The sequence below is a fragment of the Hippocampus comes genome, unplaced genomic scaffold (genome assembly GCF_001891065.2).
Source record: "Hippocampus comes isolate QL1 unplaced genomic scaffold, H_comes_QL1_v1.1 scaffold594, whole genome shotgun sequence".
In the NCBI taxonomy this organism is placed as follows: Eukaryota; Metazoa; Chordata; class Actinopteri; order Syngnathiformes; family Syngnathidae; genus Hippocampus; species Hippocampus comes.
Window position 1 is genome coordinate 162,162 of NW_017804883.1, and position 23,106 is coordinate 185,267.

The 23,106-nt window shown below is 43.6% G+C and overlaps 4 protein-coding genes across 7 annotated transcripts; 1 reads left to right on the forward strand and 3 right to left on the reverse strand.

The window, feature by feature from the left end:
* Nucleotides 1–520: 520 nt before the first annotated feature.
* cipcb (CLOCK-interacting pacemaker b) lies at nucleotides 521–6,667 on the reverse strand. Of its 2 annotated transcripts, XM_019882256.1 has the most exons (5): nucleotides 5,487–6,667; nucleotides 4,708–4,828; nucleotides 3,797–3,952; nucleotides 3,518–3,690; nucleotides 521–3,233 (listed from the first exon to the last, which is right to left on the reverse strand). In XM_019882256.1, the coding sequence occupies exons 3-5, from the start codon at nucleotides 3,906–3,908 to the stop codon at nucleotides 2,433–2,435; spliced, it is 1,086 nt and encodes a 361-aa protein (XP_019737815.1). In that variant the 5' UTR covers nucleotides 3,909–3,952; nucleotides 4,708–4,828; nucleotides 5,487–6,667; the 3' UTR covers nucleotides 521–2,432. The 2 variants fall into 2 exon arrangements, with proteins under 2 accessions (XP_019737815.1, XP_019737820.1); XM_019882261.1 differs by lacking the exons at nucleotides 4,708–4,828; nucleotides 5,487–6,667 and having other exon boundaries at nucleotides 3,797–4,699.
* Nucleotides 6,668–6,781: 114 nt separating this feature from the next.
* actr10 (actin related protein 10) lies at nucleotides 6,782–11,468 on the reverse strand. Of its 2 annotated transcripts, none has more exons than XM_019882223.1 (13): nucleotides 11,358–11,468; nucleotides 9,708–9,780; nucleotides 9,524–9,606; nucleotides 9,329–9,437; nucleotides 9,111–9,218; nucleotides 8,943–9,010; nucleotides 8,744–8,823; nucleotides 8,474–8,509; nucleotides 8,318–8,397; nucleotides 8,160–8,233; nucleotides 7,776–7,857; nucleotides 7,295–7,496; nucleotides 6,782–7,211 (listed from the first exon to the last, which is right to left on the reverse strand). In XM_019882223.1, the coding sequence occupies exons 1-13, from the start codon at nucleotides 11,402–11,404 to the stop codon at nucleotides 7,030–7,032; spliced, it is 1,224 nt and encodes a 407-aa protein (XP_019737782.1). In that variant the 5' UTR covers nucleotides 11,405–11,468; the 3' UTR covers nucleotides 6,782–7,029. The 2 variants fall into 2 exon arrangements, with proteins under 2 accessions (XP_019737782.1, XP_019737773.1); XM_019882214.1 differs by lacking the exon at nucleotides 11,358–11,468 and adding an exon at nucleotides 10,492–10,672.
* armh4 (armadillo like helical domain containing 4) lies at nucleotides 11,376–15,229 on the forward strand. 2 transcript variants are annotated; one of them, XM_019882235.1, is made up of 7 exons: nucleotides 11,376–11,476; nucleotides 12,188–12,709; nucleotides 12,821–13,069; nucleotides 13,559–13,702; nucleotides 14,209–14,240; nucleotides 14,332–14,481; nucleotides 14,730–15,229. In XM_019882235.1, exons 2-7 carry the CDS (start codon nucleotides 12,205–12,207, stop codon nucleotides 14,802–14,804), a joined length of 1,155 nt encoding a protein of 384 aa, XP_019737794.1. In that variant the 5' UTR covers nucleotides 11,376–11,476; nucleotides 12,188–12,204; the 3' UTR covers nucleotides 14,805–15,229. The 2 variants fall into 2 exon arrangements, with proteins under 2 accessions (XP_019737794.1, XP_019737803.1); XM_019882244.1 differs by lacking the exons at nucleotides 14,332–14,481; nucleotides 14,730–15,229 and having other exon boundaries at nucleotides 13,559–13,744; nucleotides 14,209–14,258.
* Nucleotides 15,230–19,283: 4,054 nt separating this feature from the next.
* naa30 (N-alpha-acetyltransferase 30, NatC catalytic subunit) lies at nucleotides 19,284–22,316 on the reverse strand. The gene is made up of 4 exons (XM_019882546.1): nucleotides 21,337–22,316; nucleotides 20,194–20,317; nucleotides 19,666–19,721; nucleotides 19,284–19,570 (listed from the first exon to the last, which is right to left on the reverse strand). The coding sequence occupies exons 1-4, from the start codon at nucleotides 22,060–22,062 to the stop codon at nucleotides 19,433–19,435; spliced, it is 1,044 nt and encodes a 347-aa protein (XP_019738105.1). The 5' UTR covers nucleotides 22,063–22,316; the 3' UTR covers nucleotides 19,284–19,432.
* Nucleotides 22,317–23,106: the final 790 nt, after the last annotated feature.

A 23,106-nucleotide genomic window follows, 5' to 3' on the forward strand; every position in this document is an offset into this window, starting at 1 on the left:
CTAGCTTAAGAGTTGCTTATTTCGTTTGCAATTACATTACGACGAAGAGGCCACCAAACAGTAATAAGTGAAAAACATACCAAATGTTGGGTAACTGGTGTTGTGAGCCACGAGCTAACTAGCCACATACCAGCAGCTACCGACTCGCCAACGGTAAAATAACTTGGAACACCACTGGTTTAAGTAGTACATTAAAATAACACGAAAAGCCTGCTTCTGCAGCAGCTACCGACTCGCGAACGGTCAAAAAACTTGGGAACACCACCGGTTTGAGTAGTACATTAAAATAACACGAAAAGCCTGTTTCTCACCTCATAAAAGCATCGTTATGTTGAAACTGTGCCAGGACAGGCTGGTTTATTCCAACCGAACAAGAGTGTTAGCATAGTACTGCTATTTGGTAGGCTAGCAGCGCCATTCAAAATCGTCATAGATGGACTAATCAAAACGCCTCTTCCGCCTTCATCATCCACGATCACTGTCGCCATCTTGTGACCAAGGATGGACACGACAGGGTTGGTTTGCCTTTGGACTGAAAGCATTTATTACACAAGAAATGAGATGGAAAATACAAAAATGAGACACAATCTTTTAGACACAAATAAAAAAAGACCTTAAAAAAATCTATTCTATTCTACTCATGCTGATTTAATCATCAGATATTGACCAATTTTAAGCAGAAATAATTGTGTATGATGACAGGTCCTACTCAGATTTATATAGAGAAAGAGCGAGCGAGCGAGCACAGAGAGAACATGCAAACTCCATACAGGAAGGCCATAGCCAGAGCCTGGATCGAACCCTGCACCTCTGCACTGCAAGGCCGACGTGCTGACCAGTCAAACCAAAAGCTAGACTTGCATGATCTATGAAGCTGCGGGACTGAACACCGCACACGCACACAATCAATCCACTTATGCACACATACCCTTTTCTCACATTGACTCACGCTCACTCTCTCACAAATTTACTCACCTACTCTCACAGCAACATACACTCACACTCATCCTCATTCCCTCACTTGATAAGGAGCCGATAATGCACACCTGGCAGCTTAAAACCACTTTCTTTTAGTTTTCTGTCAAACAAATGCTTCAATTATCAGCCACAGGATCACAAAGCAAAGGGTAACATTACGAGCGTATGTTTTTGAGAAACATTGGCGACAGGTGGCCGAAAGTATGTCGAGAGACAATTACAAAAGCAGAAACTAAAACTGGACAGACAGATAGGACTACAAAGCACAATTACAAGCGGCTTAACGTGGTCTAACACCATTAAGAAGACTTGAGTACAACAGTTCAAGATCCACCAATGAGATTAAGCGTAATTATATGTTGGTGGAACCCAAACATCTCACATTAGACATCCTCAGTCACACTGGAAAATATACAGTACACAATCCCTCATTTTCATGAACCATTTCAAGTATTTTTTGGGGGTACTTAATACAGAGGGAACAAGATATTCATAGTGGTTCAGGGGCATATGATGATTAGAATTAGCTGCCATATTTTAGTCTGCACAGGATGATGCAAAGTGCTCAAATGCACCACAATCATAAATGTCGTTTTCCACTTTGAACATTTTCAAACATTGCCAGATCAATAGTGATGCCGACACGCAGGCCCACCGCCCCAAAAGGTCTACATCAAAGATGGCACAACATGAAGCACCCGGCTTCACTAACAGGAAGGCGGGATTGACAGGTGGTCGTTGCCATCGTCCCTTGCATGAAGTGTGAAATTAAAAGACACTTGAGGTACGCTGGCCAACTGCTTGACGGTCACATGATCAGTAACCGAAGGCCGCCTGCCAACATCTCGGCCAATCAAAAGTCAGCAAGTAAGGTGTGGCGGCCATCACACACCCCATCACGTCTTGCCAAAGTGAATTTGTGGTTAGTATATGCGCCTCACGGCGAGAGGATTCAGGGCTTGAAATCGTTGTTAACCGCCACCTTTTTTATTTGTTGACTCTTTCAAAGTACAGCGAACCAGCACATCATGGCGGTATTCTTGTGTTTAGGCCATAGGACAGTATTGCTTTGGCACCGATGGATGGCATCTTGGTATTTGTGACTAAATGGTTACGGGTTTCTTATGCATCAGTCCAAGTGATACAAAAGGAACGGCTGGATTTTCTATTAATATGTGACATGTCTTACAGTAAATGTCCGTTTGGTATTTGTGGGAGTAATGTAAGTGTGACTTTAACAAGAGTGCGGTGGATGTTGGGCCAACAAAATATCTCATTGCGTCTGGGCCTGGGGGCAGCTGGCAGCCAAAAATGTAGGCCAAACTGTGCAAGCGAGGGTTGGGGTGGATGTCTAATGTGGGCAAAATTACTCTCGCTCCATCCATCTGTCTGTCTGCCAACCCCCCACCACCACCCCCAAATAAGCCCTGGCCATGCACTTCCCAGCCGGTGGCCTAATCGTCCTTTAAGCTAGTGAGTGACGCCCGCTTCTTGTCCTCCTTTTCCTCCTCATGAAGGCTGGCGTGCAGCTTGACGCAGATGCCGGTGTCGCCGCTGCGCAGCGCCTGCAGGAAGAGATCAGTGTGCTCCCTGAGGCGCTCCAAGTCCGACTGCGTGCGGCGGTTCTGGCGCAGGAGCTCCTTGGTGCGCAGCGTGATGTCCAGGAGGCCCGATTTGCTCAGGATGTTGTACGTGTTGCAAAACCGCTTCCGCCTCATGTCGTCATTGTCCCACTTGTGTTCGGCCGACGAGGCACTGTCCAGAGGCGTCGGACTGCTCGCGCAGCTGGGAGGGAGGGAGGAGAAAGATGGGGATGATTCTGATTGGCTGACAGCCGGCGAAGGGGCCTCGCTGGCGATTTGAAGGAGCTGTGTCTGCGGCGGTTGCGTGTTGTTGGGGGTTCCGGAGAGAAACGAGGTCTCGCTCTGGCTCTTCTGCAGTTTCTCTTTTGGACCGTGATCCCGCTGAGACCCCGATGCCGAGGAAGTAGATAAAGAAGACGACAAAGAGGGGGAGGAAGAGGCGGTTCCCCTACCCAAGGAGGAATTGTCGCCAGGATGCGGCGCAATCTTAGGGTAGGACTTGAGAATGGGAAGATAATTCTTGGGGCGCCTGTGTCGAGAAGCCTCCTTGGAAGATTGGCGGGAGACAACGGGCTGCAGGAAGACCACCTGAGTCGGCTGGACCACAGGCTGAACCACCTCCATGGCGGGACTGAAGCTCCAGGGCTTCATGGCAGGGGGGTTGTCTCGAGGCTGCCGTGATAACATCGTTAATATCATTGTTATGGCTCCAAAGAACAATACCATGCATTTTACCATACATGTACCACAAATATGTTTTTTGGGGAGAGGGTTGGTCCAGATGAATTGCATTTCCATTCATTTTAATGGTTGATGTTGATTTGAGATGAGTGATTTGAGTTGCAAGCATGTTCACCAGACCAAATAAACACTGAAGTCAAGGCACCACTGTAATTGACTGTTGTGGCTTGAGCACACAGATTGATGTGCTGTGTGTTTGTGCAGTGCGCTTATACCTGTTTTAGGAGCATATTGTTCATGATGATCATGGGGGACATACTGGAGTAGGACCCCCCTACCACAGCCAGCTGCCCAGAAGTAGAACTCTGGGCGCCCTGCTGCACGGAAGGCCGCGGCGAGTCCTCAGAGTCGGTGTTGTCCACGGTGCTCGTGTGCTCCGAGCTCGCATCTGAAGAGGATGATAAAAAAAAAAAAAAAAAAAAGAAGAGGACGTGCCATTGGTTGGATGCTCATTAAAAACACACGTGAAGGCTGGTAAAAGTTGAGAGCAGAACCTGAGAATCCGGAGTCCCTTTCCGAGTCGGCTCGGGAATTGTTGTGAGACTTCATGATGTGCAGCCTGTTGGCGGCCCGTGAGTCGCTTTCCGCCTTCCGCTTGGCACTCATCTCCTCGCTTTCCGGTTGCTATGGACAAGATGGCCTACCAGCAACTATATCAGCATAACAGAGGGCAAATATGGAAATCAACAGACAAGATCAGGAAACGCCTTTCACTCTGAAGACCTTATAAGCCGAATATGAATGGCTGTAAATTTTGTCTTGCAACAGGGAGAGATGCAAAACATGCAGGATAACGGCCCTCCAGGACTGGAATTGCCCACCCTGCTCTAGAACATCGATGCTTGCCAAACAGACCACCGCCATTCCTCATGGGAGGGCGGCCCCTCAGCGAAGTTGATTATCCATTTTTCAGAGCATAATGTACAGTCCGCTAGCAAAGTGCTGTCATCTATGTTCACCTTAATGTATCCCCACATGGCTGACATTGGCTCCTACTCCACCTGCTTGGAAGGTATATATCAGGCTGGTGAACTATCTGTGTTGTTGGATTGGAGCATTTTTGTTTCATGAACGATATAGACGCACAGTATCGTCACTGCTATCTGTGCATCCATACTGTACAATAAACCCTGATCACGTTATAGATTTTTCTACAGAACAAACTACTCGTTGAAGACTGCACTTGTGCGTGCCTACTGCCTATCCACATATTTTCGTCTGGTTGTTCTGTAACACTGTAAGATACATCCCAACACACTTCATTACTTAATAGCCTATACTGAGCTGACTTTGCAAGAGCCAAACGTAGGGCAGGTATGGACAAGCAACCATTCACACCAAAGGACAATTTAGAATCTTCAGTGAACATAATACAATCTTGGCATAGAAGAGGAAGTCTGAGTACCTGCAGAAAACCCACACAGGCACGGGGAGAACATGCAAACTGCACACAGGTAGGCTGGAATCCAAATTCGAAAATCCAACGTCAGAAGGTGAAGTCAGGAACCACTTGACCACGGTGTTGCCTGTAAGGTAAGCATGTTATGTTGCTTCAGTGTTTTTTTTTGGGGGGGGGGGGGTTGGGGTATCTCTACAGTTTAAACAATATATGAAATCGTATTATTCGTTTTGTGGGGGCGGCGTGGTTCTCTGATTTTCTGATATAACAGCCCCTTTGTATCAAGTTAAAACCGGGGTCTTCTGAGACATTTTTGTCTGGATCACTGTTCGCCCTAAAAGTTTTTGGATTGGCAGTGACAGTGTCAGACAAAATAATGAATTTGCTACTTTATTGATCCACCTATCATCTCCTCGACCTTCCGCGTACACAGAAAATATATGAAAACTCCACAAGTTGTCCTCTGAAAGCCGCACATCGCAGTGTAAATGATAAACTCTGCACAGACTACTTGTTCAAGGCAAGTGTTCAAGTGTTCAGAGTAGGACACAAATCCGTTAGTCGGAAAATATATCACACATTTTAAAGGCCGCGTAAGCTAGTATGTGTTTACAAAATGCTTTGAGGCGACACAATACATCACAAACAACTCGAACATTAGCATTTTGTTAGCTACGCGCTAATTTAACGACGCATCCACAGCTAACCTTTAGCCTTGACTGTGAAGAGAAACATACAAACAAACCAAAAAAAAACAACGAATGTTAAAATACAAAAAAACTTACTTCCCTGCTTTGGTCTAACGACGGTGAGAGTAAGGACACGAGCAGGAGGAGGGTGGAAAGTGTAGTGTATCCCGTAGAGGTAGCTTGCTCTTCGGGTGGATGCTCTCTTGGTCTGTGGACTGTGGCTGGTGGGCACCACTCGCGGCTTTCCACGGTACAGTACACGAGACAGGGTGGCTCCTCCTTCCGCCTGTCAGTCACATGCGAAGCAAGGTGGCACCAACCTCAGACAGACGCCATAAACTATCATTTAATGTCCCTCCAATGGAATAAAACATCTACATGTGTTTGCGTGGTTGTATTCTATCGCTACAAGACTGTGAGAACGACGCCAAACAGGAAATAAGTGCCGGAGACGTTGCCATATTTAGAAAAAGAGGACGCAGCTTGTCTGGAGTTTTACTGACGTCAGCAACATCCCCGCCCACACCGTCGCGTTCCGACCTCCTGATTGGCCAGCTTGGCCAGCAGCTGAAAAACGTGACTGCAACCCAATGTGAGGCAGACGAAGTACACGGTGTTCAGGAGGCGTACGGTACTGCACAGACGCAAAACACAAGCATATCTCATGTACCATCGGGGAATCCACTGACGTGAGCCCGTAATATTGTGGTGTATTACATAATAGCCTTGCTTGTCTCGCAACTAACTTGATCTCCTATTCTCTGGATAGGGTGGCGTCATAAAACGCAAATCTGCTCTCTGGCGGGAGACAAAAAGTCCTCACATGCTGAAATTGCGGCAGTTACACGAGAAGGGATAGACAATGATTAACATACCAAGTATAAATCATAATAAATCTAATTAATTCACGTCACACTTTTTTGGGGGGCAATAATATGCCCTTTTATAATACATGTTAGAAACCTGCATTCTATTGTCGTTTCTCCATGTTTGTGTTTTGTTGTACATAAGTATGATGCAAGGAAGCCCAACCAGCAATTTATTTCCTGGTTTTCTGTATCAAGATGTCCCTCGACATTTGCGGTCTCATGGTATTGCAGAATTTTGCTGTAGTCTGTGATCCTATTTCTACATGCACTGATGTTACTCGTCATTCATGTAACATTTAACACAAGACAAAAGTGCATAAAAGACAAAAAGTGTCATGTTTCTGCCTCACTGGGATGCCGTGTGCGCATAGATTGTTGTTCGTCTGTTTTCACCCAGCGATAGGATGTCAACCAGTTCAGGGTGGTGGCACAAACACATTTTTCTACCGTAACATTTGTGAATCAAAGACCATATTTTCTTGCTCGTTGGGTTAGCTGAGTGACTGAAAACACAAACATGTGTATGTGCAGGAGACCTTTATTTGAAGACTTTGACAGACACCATCTGTGCCAATATTAAATAAATATAACCTTCTTTCACCCCTGTTAAAACAGTAAAGCGTCATGCTTTTTTTAACACGGTGTCATTTTGGTTGGACCAGAAATACGAAGCAGATGTGTACCTTAACACATGAGCAGGATGAAACTGTTACAAGATGCTTGGGTTGCGGTTCTACAAGGGAGGACAATGTTGCAGCAGCGTATGTGTTCTACTTCTCTGTGGAGAAGGCTCGTTTCATGAGCGGAGGCGGCGTCTTGCCGGCTTCGTACAACGACTCGGGCAGCGGCGTGCTCAGGCAGCACCAGTCTGGTATGCGGCCCGTCTGGTTGTAGTAATCACGGGACACTGACCTGCTCCCCAAGATGTCCTGTAGTGCACCAAAGATGGCGCCTAGTGGAAATTTACCAAGGTTAAAATAAGATTTTCTCCTTTTTTTTTTCTTCAAAGAGTGAGTCAACATAAGAGTTTCACACCTCCGACCCAGGCGGTGCAGTTGGGCTTGGCGGGCGGCAAGTGCATGCGGAAGTTCTTGCTGGCCAGCACGTCGCGGTACTTGGGTTTCTCCACCAGCAGGCGAATCTCGGCCAGCAGCCGGTGTAGGAAGCCTGGCAGCATGGCCGTGCCACCGATCACCACCAGGTTCTCCGACAGCACTTTGCGTGTGTCAATGGGGCACTAAAATAACACAAGATGAAATTATACTGCGACCACCCAGAGGAAAATGTGTGTGTGTGTGTGGGGGGGGAAGGTTTCCCCATCATTTCATAGGTATAAAAATACATAAGTATAACATAGTAAGTTACTTGTGCAAAAATAAGTACGGAACTGAACAACAGCAAAAGAACAAAACATAGTTATAGAAATAATCAACATAAGATAGATTATACATTGCTTGCTTCCAAATACCTGATCATTTATATTTAAACTTATCTATTCCGACCTCTCTCTGTGTACCTTAACCAGGGCGTCAAGTATCAGTGAGGCCACGCTCTTCTCTTCGTTATCCTGCTCAAACATAATCTCCATCAGAGAGTCCCTGCAAAGAAAGTGGACAGAGTGAGGTTCCCCACATTACAAAAAAGATAGCATGTCAACAGAGCTTCAGCGCTGCATCTCAGTTTAAATCCTGCCATTGTACATATAGATACGACGACGACTAACCCAAAGTGGTTGGAGTGAAATTCCAGAGACCGGAAAAGTTAGCATGTTGCCACGGCTAAATCTGCACAATTCATTGGAAATATTCTGTGCATATAGTTCCAAGAAAGATCGGTAGAAAGTGAATGGCCGCGGGGTTCAGGATGCTGACAAAGTCAGCAGGTCTGATACTGTTTTCACCTGATTGATCCTTTGATATGCAGGATTTTCTCGCCATCCAGAGGATAGTCAACATCTGGTGGTGGAGCCGGACGCTACAAACACAAAGAGAAGACAACAATGTCCTCAAGGCACAGTGAATTAGTTGTGTCCTTGACATGTTCTCACATCTTCCTCACCTCGGCGGAACCATCCATGTTGAACTTGGCCGCCTGGAGCTTGAGGCCTCTCTGTAAGTCGCTGACAAAACATGTCCTCACTGTGTGAAAACAAGACTGTTGTATAAGAAAACTGCATTGGTAAGAGTGGAATTGGAGATTGTTGTTCTGACCCACCTTTTATGTCTTCCACTGTCTCTTCTGGAATAGTGCCTTAGCGGGAAAAGGGACGGGAATGACAGTACTGGATAAATATATGCTCCTAAGATTCAACATGCCTTGACGACTTCAGGGATAGTGAAGTTATAGTTTTATAAAATGGAAAATAACACTATAAAATTGTACTTTACATGTCATTGTTCTTTATAAAAGCAAAGCAGTTTTCCCCCACCCTCGGTTAATTTTGTCTCAAAGGCACAGGGTGAAAAATAAAACAGTTTTTAATACCAATGATGGAGGGTACACTTTCCCCAGTGCTGGTGTCTGTGTCCACGGTGCACTGTTCCACAAGAAGAACATCTAATTCCCTAAAATAAACACACAAACACACACAAAATCGCCATTAAGTCAATTATCTTATAAATGTGTGTGTGTGTGTGTGTCTGTGTGTCTGTGTGTCTGATACAGTCCAAATAAAGCTACTCACTTGTGAATGGCTTTTCCGCCCAAAGGCAATGCCTCCCAAGCCGGCAGAATCGGAGTGCACTCATACACCTGATAGTGGAGTTAAGACATTTGCGTATAATTAAGTCCCAAACATCAGAAATCTGTGTTCCAAAAAAAAGATCTGTCCCTGGTTTGCATGAAAGGATACAGGCAGCACCAGCGTCTCAGTGTGGCCACAGTCCATCACGAGGGCCGAGTTGATGCCTAATGTCATGATGGCCATGAGGTGACTCGGTGCAAACAGCACAGAGGGCACCTAGTCGATAAATAAATATGTACTGTAAATAGCCCACATTAAAATTTGAGAAAAGCTGACTGTTGTTGCAAGGTGTGTTGTCGCAGGTATTATTTTCAATCATGTTGTACCTCAAACTGTTTGAAGAAAACCTTGGTGAGTGTCTCTCTGAAGTGAGATGGGCAGAGGATGGACTCGATAATGACCACCCTTCTGTCGCGAGGGTTCACCAGCAGATGTCTGATGATTGGAAATATTTACAAAAAGTTTCAGATGGTCAACTTATTTTTTTTAAACTCAATATCAAAGAGCATACAGTACAATACCTGAAGTACAGAGTGTGGATAAACTCTTTTAGGATGACATAGAGCTCTTCTGTGTTTATATTGTACTGAACCACTTTGGTTGCCTGAAAGAGAAATAATGCAACAAACCATGAGACTTCAGCTGAGTGGGCATCTATTAAACACGATACAAGATGGATAAATAGAAAAAAGATTTTCTTCTGACTTGCTGCTGTCCCCGCTTGCGGATCTCGCTCGGAATGATGAACCTGGGCCCCGTTTCCCCTGCAAAGCCACATCTGGAATTGGGGAAAAAAAACACAAAATAACGTCACTGACAACATTCTGTTCAGCAAAAATAAGCAGCCGTCGAATTAAGTTGTCGAATAAAGATGTCTTTGTCATCTGCTTCATGTGATTTGCCTGAAGCGAGACTGTTATGCTTGATTTAAGTCAGCGTTGCCCAAATAATAAAAGCAACCAACACATTTTCAATAAGACATTGGTATTAGGTTAGAGGGCAACTTTTTGGGTTAGATAGCTTCCAAATAACCGAGTGCTTAATAAAACTCTGAAGGGAGATTGAAATGAAGAAATTATCTTTGTGAAGACAGGGAGCAGTTAAAGTTAGATTAATCCGATTTGAGACGTCTGCCTCTAATGGCTTTTTTCCAAAATGTCTTCATTTACTTTGCAACAACGTACTAAGAACTTTCCTGGGCACACCGGTACAACGACAGACTACAAATGAGAATTCTGCATAGCACATACATTAAGAATTACCACATTAAAATAAATGAGAATGATGATATTCCTCCTTAATTTACAGCATCTTAATCGGTTTAGCTCCACTGACAGGTTATCAGAGACTTGTTGGCATCATTTAGTGTCATGACTGCTTTCCATAGCAGTGAAAAGATAGATTATTGTTCAATGTAGCGGACAAAGCCCCCAACATTTAGCACTTAGGCGTTGTGTCAGCTAGCCGAATGCTAACGATTAACACTCACTTTGTGTACGCCGCTCCCAGATCAATAACGATGGCGGTTTTTTCTGCTCCACTGCCCAGACCATCAAATAATGGCATTTTAACTTTTTCAATTTCAATATAGTCGCTTCAGTTGGCGTCGATTTTTCTTCGCATTATTTCTGGGATGGGCCTGACAAGTGCGATGACGTCACTAAACATGCCTGATAAAAATGCGACAAAACAGGAAAAAATATTTCGTTGCCGGCTTTCAAAATATCAATACGCATTTATATTTGCGCGAAGATTTTTTTTTCAATTGTAAAACATAAATGTGGCCATTACAATTTAAGATTGATTTACGCAAACGAAAGCTATTTCCCGTCATTGTGATTTAATTTGATCACATATTAGTAATATTACAGTGTAAACATATTATATTACTTTAAATATGCAAATATATTTGGACATTCAGGAGATCCACTTGTTACTGGTCCAAGACTTCAAGCAAAGGTGCCTGTTCAAAAATGCAAAATAGCCATCGAAGACTATTGAATTGTTTTCAGGATTTATTGTATTCGCACGATGGTTAATGTTTAATGCACATTACTGGATAATTCCGCGTAAATTTGACGGGGGTGAGGTCACATTTTTATTATTTTCTTGTTTATTGATTGGCGATTGGGAAACAACCACACTAAGTACCGCCACCTACTGGACTGCACGGCACACCCAGGGTAAACGCATTGGGGTGAAATGGATACCAATAAATAAATTACACCACACTCTTAACATTATATAATGGCTTGATTTCAGATCGTAAGGTTGCATTTAAGATCATTTACAGCCAAAAAGGCGGGGTAACTGGCAGTTTCCATCATTTGGGGGCTAACTGACGGCGTCACTCACTGGTAGGCGCACTTGAGGAGAACACCGAACCTCCTCTCTCTCTCCATCCATCAGTACACGAACCCCACATTCCCGTCTCACTCTTGACAATCTCTTCGATCCATCATGCACTCTGGAAGGTAAATGCATTCGCTTTTTGTCATTGTTGTTCTCCAGATACCCCAAAATGCACATGGATTTACACTTAACGTGTGAAATGCGATTGGATTGGATCCGTAACGCAGTGTGGAGTGAGTGGTTTACGCTGCATATTTGGAGCCGTCAGTCGAGGAAGGGGGGCTGTTTTGTTGTTGTTGACATGTTTGAGCATTTCTGGCAACGCCTACAGTGACTTAGCTCCGATTTGGTAACCATGACACAGCGTATCGAAGAGGTTTTTTTTTTCCAATATTAAAAAAATAAAATAAAATCCCACTTGCACGCGTTAGGTTGCTTTAAAACATTTTACATTCATTTATCCTTGCAAAAGGGGAGAACGGGTGCTTTTTTTAGGTACCTTAAATTCCTTCTGTTGGTCCTAAGAGATTGAAAGGAAATTATATCATTTCAAAACGTGCCTGTTTAGATTTTGTGATGTCACATAACACACACACTGTTATTTCATGTCAAATGTTCTATAAAGTGCTCTGTTACAGCTGCAGGTCTTATAAAGATGTATTGTATTGTAATCAATTGATTTAAACGCAATTTGTTTTGGTTTTTAATTCAGTGATTGTTTGATGTGCCACTAGAGGGAGCCAACGAACCAACAGTGGTATTCGTAAAACAGATTTGAAATCACTCGTTGTATTATCATCTGGATAAATGATCCTGTGCTTCTTAATGTGCAGCCACTGAGAGCAGACAGATGTTGCCGTGTGAAATGCTCTTTCGCCTCCTCCTGGTCGGAGTTTGCCTGTGCGTATTTGGAAATACGGTCCAGGATATCCAGAAGGAAAATGAACACTCACTCGGAGGGAGATCCTTGAGGATTGTGGGGCCAACCAAGGACAGTCTTGATGCAGAATCCAAGCCCGGAGCGCGAAAGAAGTTCCGGAGGATGTTTGACAGAGAGAACATCTACAAAGCTGTCCTGAAAAGGACACTGAGAGACACATTGGGTGACATCAATGTCATGCTGCATGAAGAAGCAAGGAGGTCTTCCTCCACCAGAGCTCCAAATCCATCCAGTCCCATCCCCACGCCTGTCTCTCTCACCACTCAGACCTTCACACTGTTGTCCACGTGGGAACGTCAAGGTCCAGTCATGCCCACGTCACCGGAACTCTTCTTTCCCGACATAGGTGAGGACTCCATGCTCAAAGAGGACAGCGCGGAGGGCCTGTGGACGGAGGCTCCCAGACCCAGCGGAGGCAAGTGTAGCTTTGTTATACAGTGGATGACTCATTTTAATTTTGCAATGAAAGTCTTATATATATTATTAGAGTAAATATGTTTTGGCATCGCATTGCTCTTGAGAGCAGACACGGCACCGCCGCCATCCCAAGACGACACCACAGAGGGTACCATGTCTTCCGAGTCTCTGCCTCTCATCTTTGAGCCACTGGAAGAATCCGCAACTCAGCTTCCGGCTGCCGTCATGGCAACAGCAGTGACGCCGCTGTCAGGGACAGACTCGGAGCGAGTGGTTGCCACGGAGACAGACAAGCCACCATGCACAGGGTCCCTGATGACGGCTGATGGCCAGCTGCTGGATACCAGCAACCAATCAGGTCAGAGCCTCCAAAATGGCTGCTTCAAACAAAAATGTCTGATTTCCTCTTTGGAGATGGCAGAGTCAGAATCGGTGCAAAAGATTCAACTCAAAAAGTTCACTTGCATCTCTGAATTAAAAAAAATGTTGATCAGTGTAATCTAATTGTGATTTTCCCCTCCCTCAATATCGCAATTGCAAATTGCTATGCGGTTGTGACTTAAAAAATAAACCGCGCCCAGGTGTATCAAACATCCACAATTTTCATCTGCACTCCCACGCCTCCTATATTTTATGACATATAGGATCTGTGCAGATGTCAGAACTCACAGATACTGTGCAAACTTCTACTCTAGATACCATGGCAACTTATCTACCTGTGCCCAAACCCCAGTCAGATTTAGAGGAGATGAACTCTGAGGGTAAATCGCAAAGATGGTAAACTTTTAAGAGCATGGCTTTACATTTTTTACTCATTGAAAAGTGACTTAACTTGCTTGTGTTTCAGATGATCCGGATGAGGGTGAGAGTTCAGAGCAATTGATGGAGGACGAGGGCAGCGAAGAGGACCCGACTGAGACAGCCCAAACTCAGCCTCCGTACAGCCTCATCCCACCACCTTCTGTCTGGGTGCAACACAACCAGGGCCTGAGTATGAAACAGCATCGGCGCTTTGGGAGGGGATGACATTTTTGTTCGTGTCAAGACTTTTGAAAGTTGAATGTTTCAAGTTATCACACTATTTTCGCAGTCAAAAAGATTTAAAGTAAAACTGCATTTTATTTCGATGAATTAAAAATTGTGGAAAATGTTTATTTTGAAAAAGGTGAAAGTTACAAGACAGTTTATAGATAAATTTTTGAATGCTATAGCATTTTTTCCCATAAAAAAATGTTACAAGATATACTTAAAAATGTAGCACACAATTTCCTTTTTAGAACGTTTGGATGTGACAAGACATCATACAATTTTTTTTTTCCGGTTTAGATTACTATAATACATTTTTAATAGAAAAAAATTGAATGTCACTAAAGACCACAGTGCAAGAAACGCAAAATGTATGTGAAATTGTGAACTTGCCTTCCAAAACTACCTGAACGGTACTTGAATGCCAAGTTGAACTCGAAGCACATCATTTACGTTGACCCTTTCTTGCAGTGCACAGCTGGGTGGCGCTGATCCGAGAAAAGGTGAGACTAACCCCCTAACCGGCCTCATCTGTCACTGCTTTTTTTTTTTTTTTTTTTTTGCACAAGGTATTGTGTTTTCCCCACGGGGCAGGTAGGCTACGTTTCGGGCATGTTAGCCCCGGTGGGCATTGGCATGGCGGGAGCCCTTCTGCTCGTGGGCGCCCTCTACAGCATGAGGCGGATCCAGCAAAGGAGGCGGAACAGCTTTAAACGCCAGCGCAGGAAGGTCCGGCCCGCCGAGGTCAGTATGCAAATATAATTTACCTTTGCTATCATGGTAGCGGTTGTTTGTTAACAAGATTATGCAAAAAACTTCAATATTGTCAATTAGATTTTTTTTAAGCGTATACACGTGTATAATTGCCTCCCTTAGCCCACATGCCAAAAATGTATTTCTTTGTATCATCCTGTTACCAATCAACAATCTAATTACATCTGTGTCTTTTGGAAGAGGTAATGACGAACCCCTACGAATTCTGTTGCCCGTAGCAACCAGGGGAGACATGCGCCGGCCGACAGGATCAGGCCATGCTGCTGGCAGACAGCTCCGAGGATGAGTTCTGATCCGAAAGACCGAGCCAATCAAGGTCGCCATGACAACAGCATCCATATACCATCGCCTCAGACAGCTTTATATCCCCAGACAACCTCACGTGGCAACTCTATTCCATGTTTAAAAATGGCTGTGTGGCCACATGACACACATTTCACATAAAAGAAAAGAGAATCAATGAAAATGTACACAAAGTAAATACAGTATCGTGCCTGTAAATGTATTAGTGTAAATACAAATGTATTCACCCGGACTTAAAAGAGTAGGGCAACAAGAAAGCAAAAATATGGCACTGATTAGATGCTAATGATGCCAATTATGTTGTTAGCCCAGCACTGTTCAAATACAGTAGTGGGTTGCAGTTTGGGAAAATTCTTGGATTTTGATGCTTGACACATGGCTACTTTAAGCTGCATTAAAAAAAATGTTAACGACATTTCAAAACACTGCCTGGTTACGATTGTTACCTTTTGAACACGTTTTCCTTTGTATTAGGTTTGCTTTGTTGTTAACAGGGCTAGCTTATCAAACCGAGGTGGTATCTAAATTTAAAATATTTCTTTTCAGCTTTTCAACAGTAAATGTTTCAAATGTAGCATAAAACACTGGACTACCCCAGTTGTTCTCTCTAGTGTTATTGTTGGTGACCAGGTGTGACAGTTTTTTTTTTCCAGACAGATTATCATTTTGCAATTTTGAATTCCAGTCTCATAATAATTTGGGAGACATTTTGTTTTCACCTGCAAGATCTTTCAGTCCATACTCATGGAACACATCATTAGGTACACCCACACATCTATCATGAATCTAATGAGATGCATTATTTGAGCTGACGTTCTTGGATCTGATTTGATTGTTGTATTTTTCATATATTCATTGTTGAACCGTATGTGTTCATGCAATAATACTATGCTAAGGTATAAAACATGTTTTGCCTTATGTGGTTTTTTTTTTCCAAATTAAAAGAATTTCCGAATATCAAATGGGAGTGCGACTCATGTGCAAAAACAACTTAGACCACTCCGGTGTACAGCAATTAAAAAAAGAAAAAAGAAAAAAAAATCAAATAATTTATTCCTGTGTTCTTTTTGTTTTGTTTTCTCTCGCTCTCTCTCTTCTACACATTAAATAAAAGCTATCAGACATTTTCCATAACCAAATCAATGGAGGCAAGGAGGATGCTGAGGAAGAAGGGGGGGGGGGTAAAACAAGTCTGACATGCAGAGAAACAACAGCAAATTGCCTCTTTTCCAATACAGAGAGAATGGCGGAAGATGTTTTGAATGGTCCATTAGATGGCACCAGTGAGGACATATGACTTCCAAGAAGGTGGGTGGCTCATCATTTTTTTTTTCCTCAAACGACAAAGACGACAAAGCCCTTCAGTCAGATGCGCTCAGGCTCTAATGCCCTTTAAATCAAAAGACGACGGCACTGCCTGGTTCACAGCATTATGACAAAAAATGTCAGGGAATAGTCGCACACATAAACGGATTCCAGCTTTTCATCCATTGACGTACAGGAGACGGTTCAAATAGCCCCGTCGCCGTGGCAACATATCCAGAAGGGCAGAAGTAAACATCCAGTCTGAGAAAAAAAACTAAGCTTGGAAAAAAAAAAGTCAACACTGTCCCGCATAGTCACACACACACACAAAAAAAACAACCGCACACAGAGGATCAATTGCGTACGAAAAAATCGGCATTAAGTCCCCCCCCCCTATTGTTCTGACGTCAAATGTGACTTTTGGCAGCATATCGGCGTGACAAAAGCACGCAGGCAGAAGACTATGCATAAGATGAATTCCAAGTTTCCAACATCGACAGAAGGAAAAGAGTCAAACAGTTAAGAACAAATGTGTAATTCAGAAGATTCGGCGTTGTGTCAAGAGAAAAAAATGTTGCACTGTAGCCAGAGTGATGTCTGAATGGCCTTAAAAAAACAATTGAGAAAGTCGCATAGTTATATTAACAGAATTTCCAATTTTACTTACGCTTGTTGCACCGTAGCCAGAGTGATGTCTGTGAATGGCCTTAAAAAAACAATTGAGAAAGTCGCAGTTATATTAACAGAATTTCCAATTTTACTTACGCTCTAGAACTTTTTAACTCCTGGCATTATACATTTCAGATGAAAACTGCATTCAAATGGAAAATAACAGTGTAACGCAGTTGTAAAATTATGAAGTTGTAGCGCTTGTCGTGCAGTAACAACAAAAAAAACTACAAAAACGAGTCAATTTAACGTGCTCGTTTTCTGTAACGTCCCACCTTCATTTTCATGAAATTTCAATTCATTTCCTCCGAACAATGTGACATTTCATATAAAATTAGGACTGACTGAACAAAGAAATGTGAAAATGTTGAATCGTTGGAACAGAATTATTACGAGAAATAATTTAGCAGAAGGAACAATGTTTTTAAAAGGCCAAATTGAAAAGGAGTTTGGGGGTGGGGGAGTTATGATAAAGTCGTAATGTTTCAAGAATGCTGAAAATGTTTTTTTCCCGGTGAAAGGATTGTAATAATAATGTAACGTAGACAATTTATTCTAGCTGCAGCTGTTGTGGAAGCGCTAAATAAAGCTGTATTGTGAATTATTTTGACGTTTGTCATTTGAATTTGTCAAAATTGCGCCAAATTGTGCAAAAGTCATTAATTTCCAAAGTTGCACCATTACGAGTAGACAATTCTAAAGTCTACAAAATGTTATGAGTACGTTTTGTAATTTGAGGAATCCAGACCGCTTCCTCCTGACAAATATTGCAGCTTTTCCCCAAAATTATAATCATTTTTAAATTGCACCAAATGTTTGAAAAAGTGCATGGTTCCTAAAAAAAAAGTATAGAATACATTTGTAATATAATTTGTAAATGTCATGCTCTTTCTTTTGCTTAGTTATTTTTGTAATTATGACTTCACTTTTTTGCAGTGCAGCCCTAAATTGCGATTTAAAAAAAATGATGATTAATGAAAACTAAATAAATGTGTCCACCCAGTGAGCGGAAACATTAACGAAAAGAATTGTGTCTGTGTGTGTGTGTGTGGGAGGGGGGGGGGGTTGGGGTCAACAACGAAATGAATCCAGGGAGAAGTCAAAATAGGACAAGTGCATCTGACATTTGTTCTTTTTCAAAGAAAACCACAAAACAAAACAACGACGCTTGCTATAAGTGTGTGGTTTCCAATTTTTTTTGGGATAAACTTACGAAAAACACCGCGAACAAGCTTGTTGACGGCAACGCCGTCGCCAGGCCAAAAGCGAAACCGTCACGTTACCCCCGCCAGGAACGTTATGTGATATGTGTTTGTGAGATGGAATTCTTAATACTGACTAAAATGACTCTCTGAACATTTTAAGCAGCGCTCGGGACGCGCGTTGCATATTTGGATACAAATCGAGGAATTTTCTAAAGACATTTTCATTTCATTTTCTGTAATTTCTCAGCTAATAATGCATACATTTTGATGACAAATCAGCAGGGGTGTAGTGGGCGTGGTACGCGGGGGTACGCCGTCCACTCACTTCTCCTGAGCCACATTCAATTTTTATTGAAATGTTTGTTGATCATTGTTTTAATGCGAGTTATGCTTAATAACGTTTGCCTGTGAGTATTTTGGAGTAGTAAAACATTAAATTTAACCTTAGTTCAACTGGTGTTGTAGCCTATGATTGATGTTCTCTATGTATATAGAGAACATCCCAGAATCGCGTACACCCACTTAAAAAATCCCCACTTCACCACTGCAAATCAGCGTATTGGCTATACCTGTTCATTCAATGTTTACTCTACATTTCCTTGGCAGAAATTAAACTATTGCATGCCTTTCTTGTTGGCCTTATCCCTTGGGGGTTATGAAGGAGCTGGCAGTGCATTTGAACGTTGGTGAGGCAGCGGGTATTTTGTCAGAAAATCCACGAAAAAGGGTTTTACTTATTTGGGCTTCACTGGATTTTTACGAACAAGGACAATAAAAAAATTAAGGAAAAACAAAAAGTTGATGTGATATTTGAGGTGCTTATGGAGTGATTTGGAACACGCACACACAAAGTAAGTCTTGACACACGCTTCAGTATTTGAGGTGTGTGCGGTAGATACAGCACCACCAAGTGGACAAAAGGGGAACTGATAAACACGGGGCGCTCTCACGCACGCGCACGCACGTAGGCAAGTCAATCTTGCACGCACACGCGCGCACACACACAGGTATGCAGTCATGACTCCTCCAAGGATTTTAAAAAAGAAACAAAAATAAACTCCAACATTAAGTTTGGGGGTCTTTTAGGCCCCTTGCTTACTTGTTTTTCATCCGTCCACGTGTCCTTGCCCAAAGTCTGAAGGTCAAAAATTGTCATCAAGGTCAGAGACCCGCCACCCCCTCCCCACACTCCATCTTTTTTCATGACAGGAGAAAGAGAGGCCTTCATGGAAACATCTGGAGGGCAAGAAAACGTGTGTGTGTGTGTGTGTGTGTGTGTGTGTGTGTGTATGTGTGTGTGTGGATGCACGCATACGTGCATATTGTTGGTTGTATGCGTGTGTGTCTGTATGTCAAATGTGAAATGAGGCAGGCAGGCTCGACAGCTTGCTCCCCCCCTCTCCGTCCCTCCCCAGTTCCGTTCTCCAGCTAAGACCCCCTCAGCGTAGCCACAGTTTGAGCCTCAGAGCGTCCACACCGTTCAGGTAGTACCTGAAGAGCCGCTTGTCCCGCACAAAGCCTAAATTCTCATACAGCTTCAACGCCGACTTGTTGGTGATCTCTGTCTCCAAGACCACCTGGAGAGGGAGAAACCGGGGGGAAGTTAAAAAAGAACATTTTGCAAGTAGAAGAACAAATGAATGGGGTTGATTTTTTTGGAGAGCGTGCTTACCTCGTCGCAGTCACCCTCCACCATGGCGTAGATGGCCTTCTTCACCAGATTAGTACCTGACAACACAAGATGCACTTACTGGTTTATGTTTATTCCACGCTTCTTTGGTAGACTTTTGTGAAATTGTCGCAGTGAATGCTTCAAAGACTGCAGGCCAAACTCTCCATGAAGTAGATAAATTAGCCGTTATTCATATTAAAAGGTCACTGGAGTGCACTTATATAGCACTGTTATCGACACCACATGGAATCTGCCAACATTTTGACTTGTACGAGCTTTCTCGTCGCCATAGGCCAGGGGTGCCAAATTCATTCTTGTCGCGGGTTACTTTGGAGTTCCGTCTTCCCTCAGAGGACCATTACGACAGTGAAACTGAATACATGTTTGTCACATTGTATTATGACTTGCAGCACAGGTAGCGTGTTAACACCAAAGTACATATTTAAATTAGTAACAGGACCTGATCGTGATCCAAGGATTTCCTGTATGTATTAATAAGCGAAACAAAAAGCGGCTCCTTTTCCTCACCGATGCTTTTCCTTCTGTGTTTTGAGTCGACGGCCAGCATAGCGATATAGCCACGATGGAACATCTTCTTGTGCATGTCCAGCTTACACACGATGGCGCCGACGCACTCCTGCTCCACCATGGCCTTCCAAAACACAATCACAGAGTCAACCCACGAGAGAAGAAGAAAGCGGGTCTGGCACGAAGCCAGGATCAAATCAGGTCAAATGTTGTCTTTTAGATCAAATAGAACAAGAACAAGCACAATAAGAACCGTTGACCATTCGTTTGAAGTACCTGTGGCATTACTTAATTAGTGTCCTCCGAAACTGTTGCATCTACTATGGATTACGAAGGCATTAGTCAGTGAGCTTGTGTTTGTTAACCAAAACACAGTTTTTGTATACCCATGGTTGAAATGGAAGCAGGAAAAGCTCACTCGCGCTCTCTCGCATACAGAGTGACGCATTCATGAACTGGGAAATCGGAACACTCACAGTAACAGAAGATGACATATTTGCCACAATCCCTCAATGGCAACATAGAACAATAAAACACATACGCCATTTTGATTACCCGGATCAATTTACGACCTATAAATTATAGATACTCGTGAAGGAAAAAAAATGTTTTGGATGACAATTAAATAAAAACAATACCAAATTAAAAATCAGTACAAGTGTTTATTTTTTTTTTCTTTCACACAATGCATTTTGCATTGTATTCAAGCTGTAAGGGAATAATGATTAGTATGAGAGGAGCTGCCTGCTGGTATGATATGACGCAATTTAAATCTGATCCGACGAGTCGACTAATTGCAACTACTTTTGGTGCTTAGTCGACAAGCAAAATAATCGTTTGTGGCACCTCTCACGGAACTGAGGTTCACTCCCGGCTTTGTATTGACTATTTAAATAAGTACAGTACATTACAACTTTACAAAACACCACATAGATGAAGTCAGATGATTCAAAGGGTCAAACTAGGTTCAATACACATAAAGCATCTCATGCAACTGACGCTCCAATTTAGAAAAACTTGTTGAAATAGGTCCCATGTGAACCACCGAGGATATTTTCTATAAAGTACAGCTGTTTTAATAGGCATGTCACGGAACTCAAGCATAATATGAGGTGTGGTGGGGGTTGGGGGTTTGACACTTACCAGGAAGCAGAGCTGCGGCCAGTTGTGGATGAAGTACCTGTACGTGTAAATGGAGTAAGGCTCAGACAAGTCCTTGGTGATGAGTCTCATGATGGATGGCATCTGCAGCTCGGACTCGTAGCGTACATAACAAATGTCGTGGCTGTCCTCCTGCGGCGAGGCGCCCAATTCCAGCCGGGCCAGCTCGTCCGAGGGCGGCTGGGGCTGCGGCTGCTGCAGCAGCTCCATGCTCCCGGAACTCTCGGAAGCGAGCGGCGCTGCCTGAGTTCTTGTTCGGGCCGGCATCCCGTTCATGCTATTGTTAACCAGAGGCGAGTGTCGGCCGTTTTTGGAGCGGGGGCCTTCGCGTTGGCAGTGTTCCATGTCGTTCGGTGCGGCCGTGGTCTCGTCGTCGTCGTCGCCGCTGTCACAGTCGTCCGCTGGCGGTCTCGGATTGTCAAGGTGTCCCCCTAGCTCCTCCACGGGACTACCGGCCAAGCCGTTGAGCTGCTGCTGCTGCTCCACGTCTGGCATTTTGAGGTGCAACGCCGGCGGGCTAGCTCTCGCTAGCATGTTTTTCTGCTTCTTCCTGACCGACTGCTTGACTTCGGCGAGCGGCTTCCCCAACCCGGGGTACTCACCGGGTCGACGCGGCCCTCTGTCCTCGCCCCCAGCCCCGGGGAAAGGCGGACTTTCAGTCGGGGATTCGGCCGGTGCGCTACTAGGCCCAGGCGGCACTGTGGCCATCCCACCGCATCAAGGTGGCGATTCGCGGTTGGGAAACGTCGGACACAAGCTCATTCACGACGCCCAGCGGGAATACGACAGCGCCGCGGGTGTGACTCCGCCGAATGCAGCGTAAATCCGCTGATTATTGAGGCGAAAAGGACTCGCGAAGCGGCGACGTTCTTCGCTTGCTTTCTCCTCGAGCTCTCCCTGCTGCCGCAAAGTGCTGTCGCAGCAAAGGCCATTGCAACACTGCCGCACGGTGGTGTTTTACGACAGTGCCGTAAAATCCCTTAGACAGCCACTTTGCCCCACAACATATATTTTAAAGCCGTGTGTTTTAGTTTTATTTATTATTTGTAAAGGACTAATACGGAGCTACTGAATATACCCGGGTTAACACACACACACACACACACACACACACACACACACACACACACACACACACACACACACACACACACGTTCCACCACACTGTAAATAAACATAATTTGTACATTTTGCGGCTAAAACAATAACTAATTTTGGGGAAAAAATGAATATAAATGGGGGACATTTATGGTCTCAATTACATTTACCAATAATTGTGTGATTCAAATGATATAAAACTATCAAGCACTTTGTGGAGATGGACAACTAAAGTGTTGTAATTTTCTTAACTTCCATCAGATGGTGCCAGATCATGTTTTATCGCCCCATTCTTTGTTTCACAACTTCTGTACCACAATTCCACAAAGATTGTTTTGTACTTTTTTAAGCCGAAACTTCAAAGAAGTGGCATGAGAACCTTACAAATTATGGTACGTCATTTCTTGGCTATAAATCGCCACAGTTTTTTCTCCTGTTACCAATACAGTAATATGTTTGGGAAACAATAATAATAATGTGTGTGACCCAAAGTGACAATGAGCAGTACAGAAGATGAATAATCATATCAATTTAAAAATAAGAAAAGGGGAAAATAATTCGTATTTAAATACATAATTTTTCCCCATTGTGGGACTAATGAAAGCCTACTGTGTTCTATTGGTGAGTCCTTCAATATAAAATTGATTCCACAT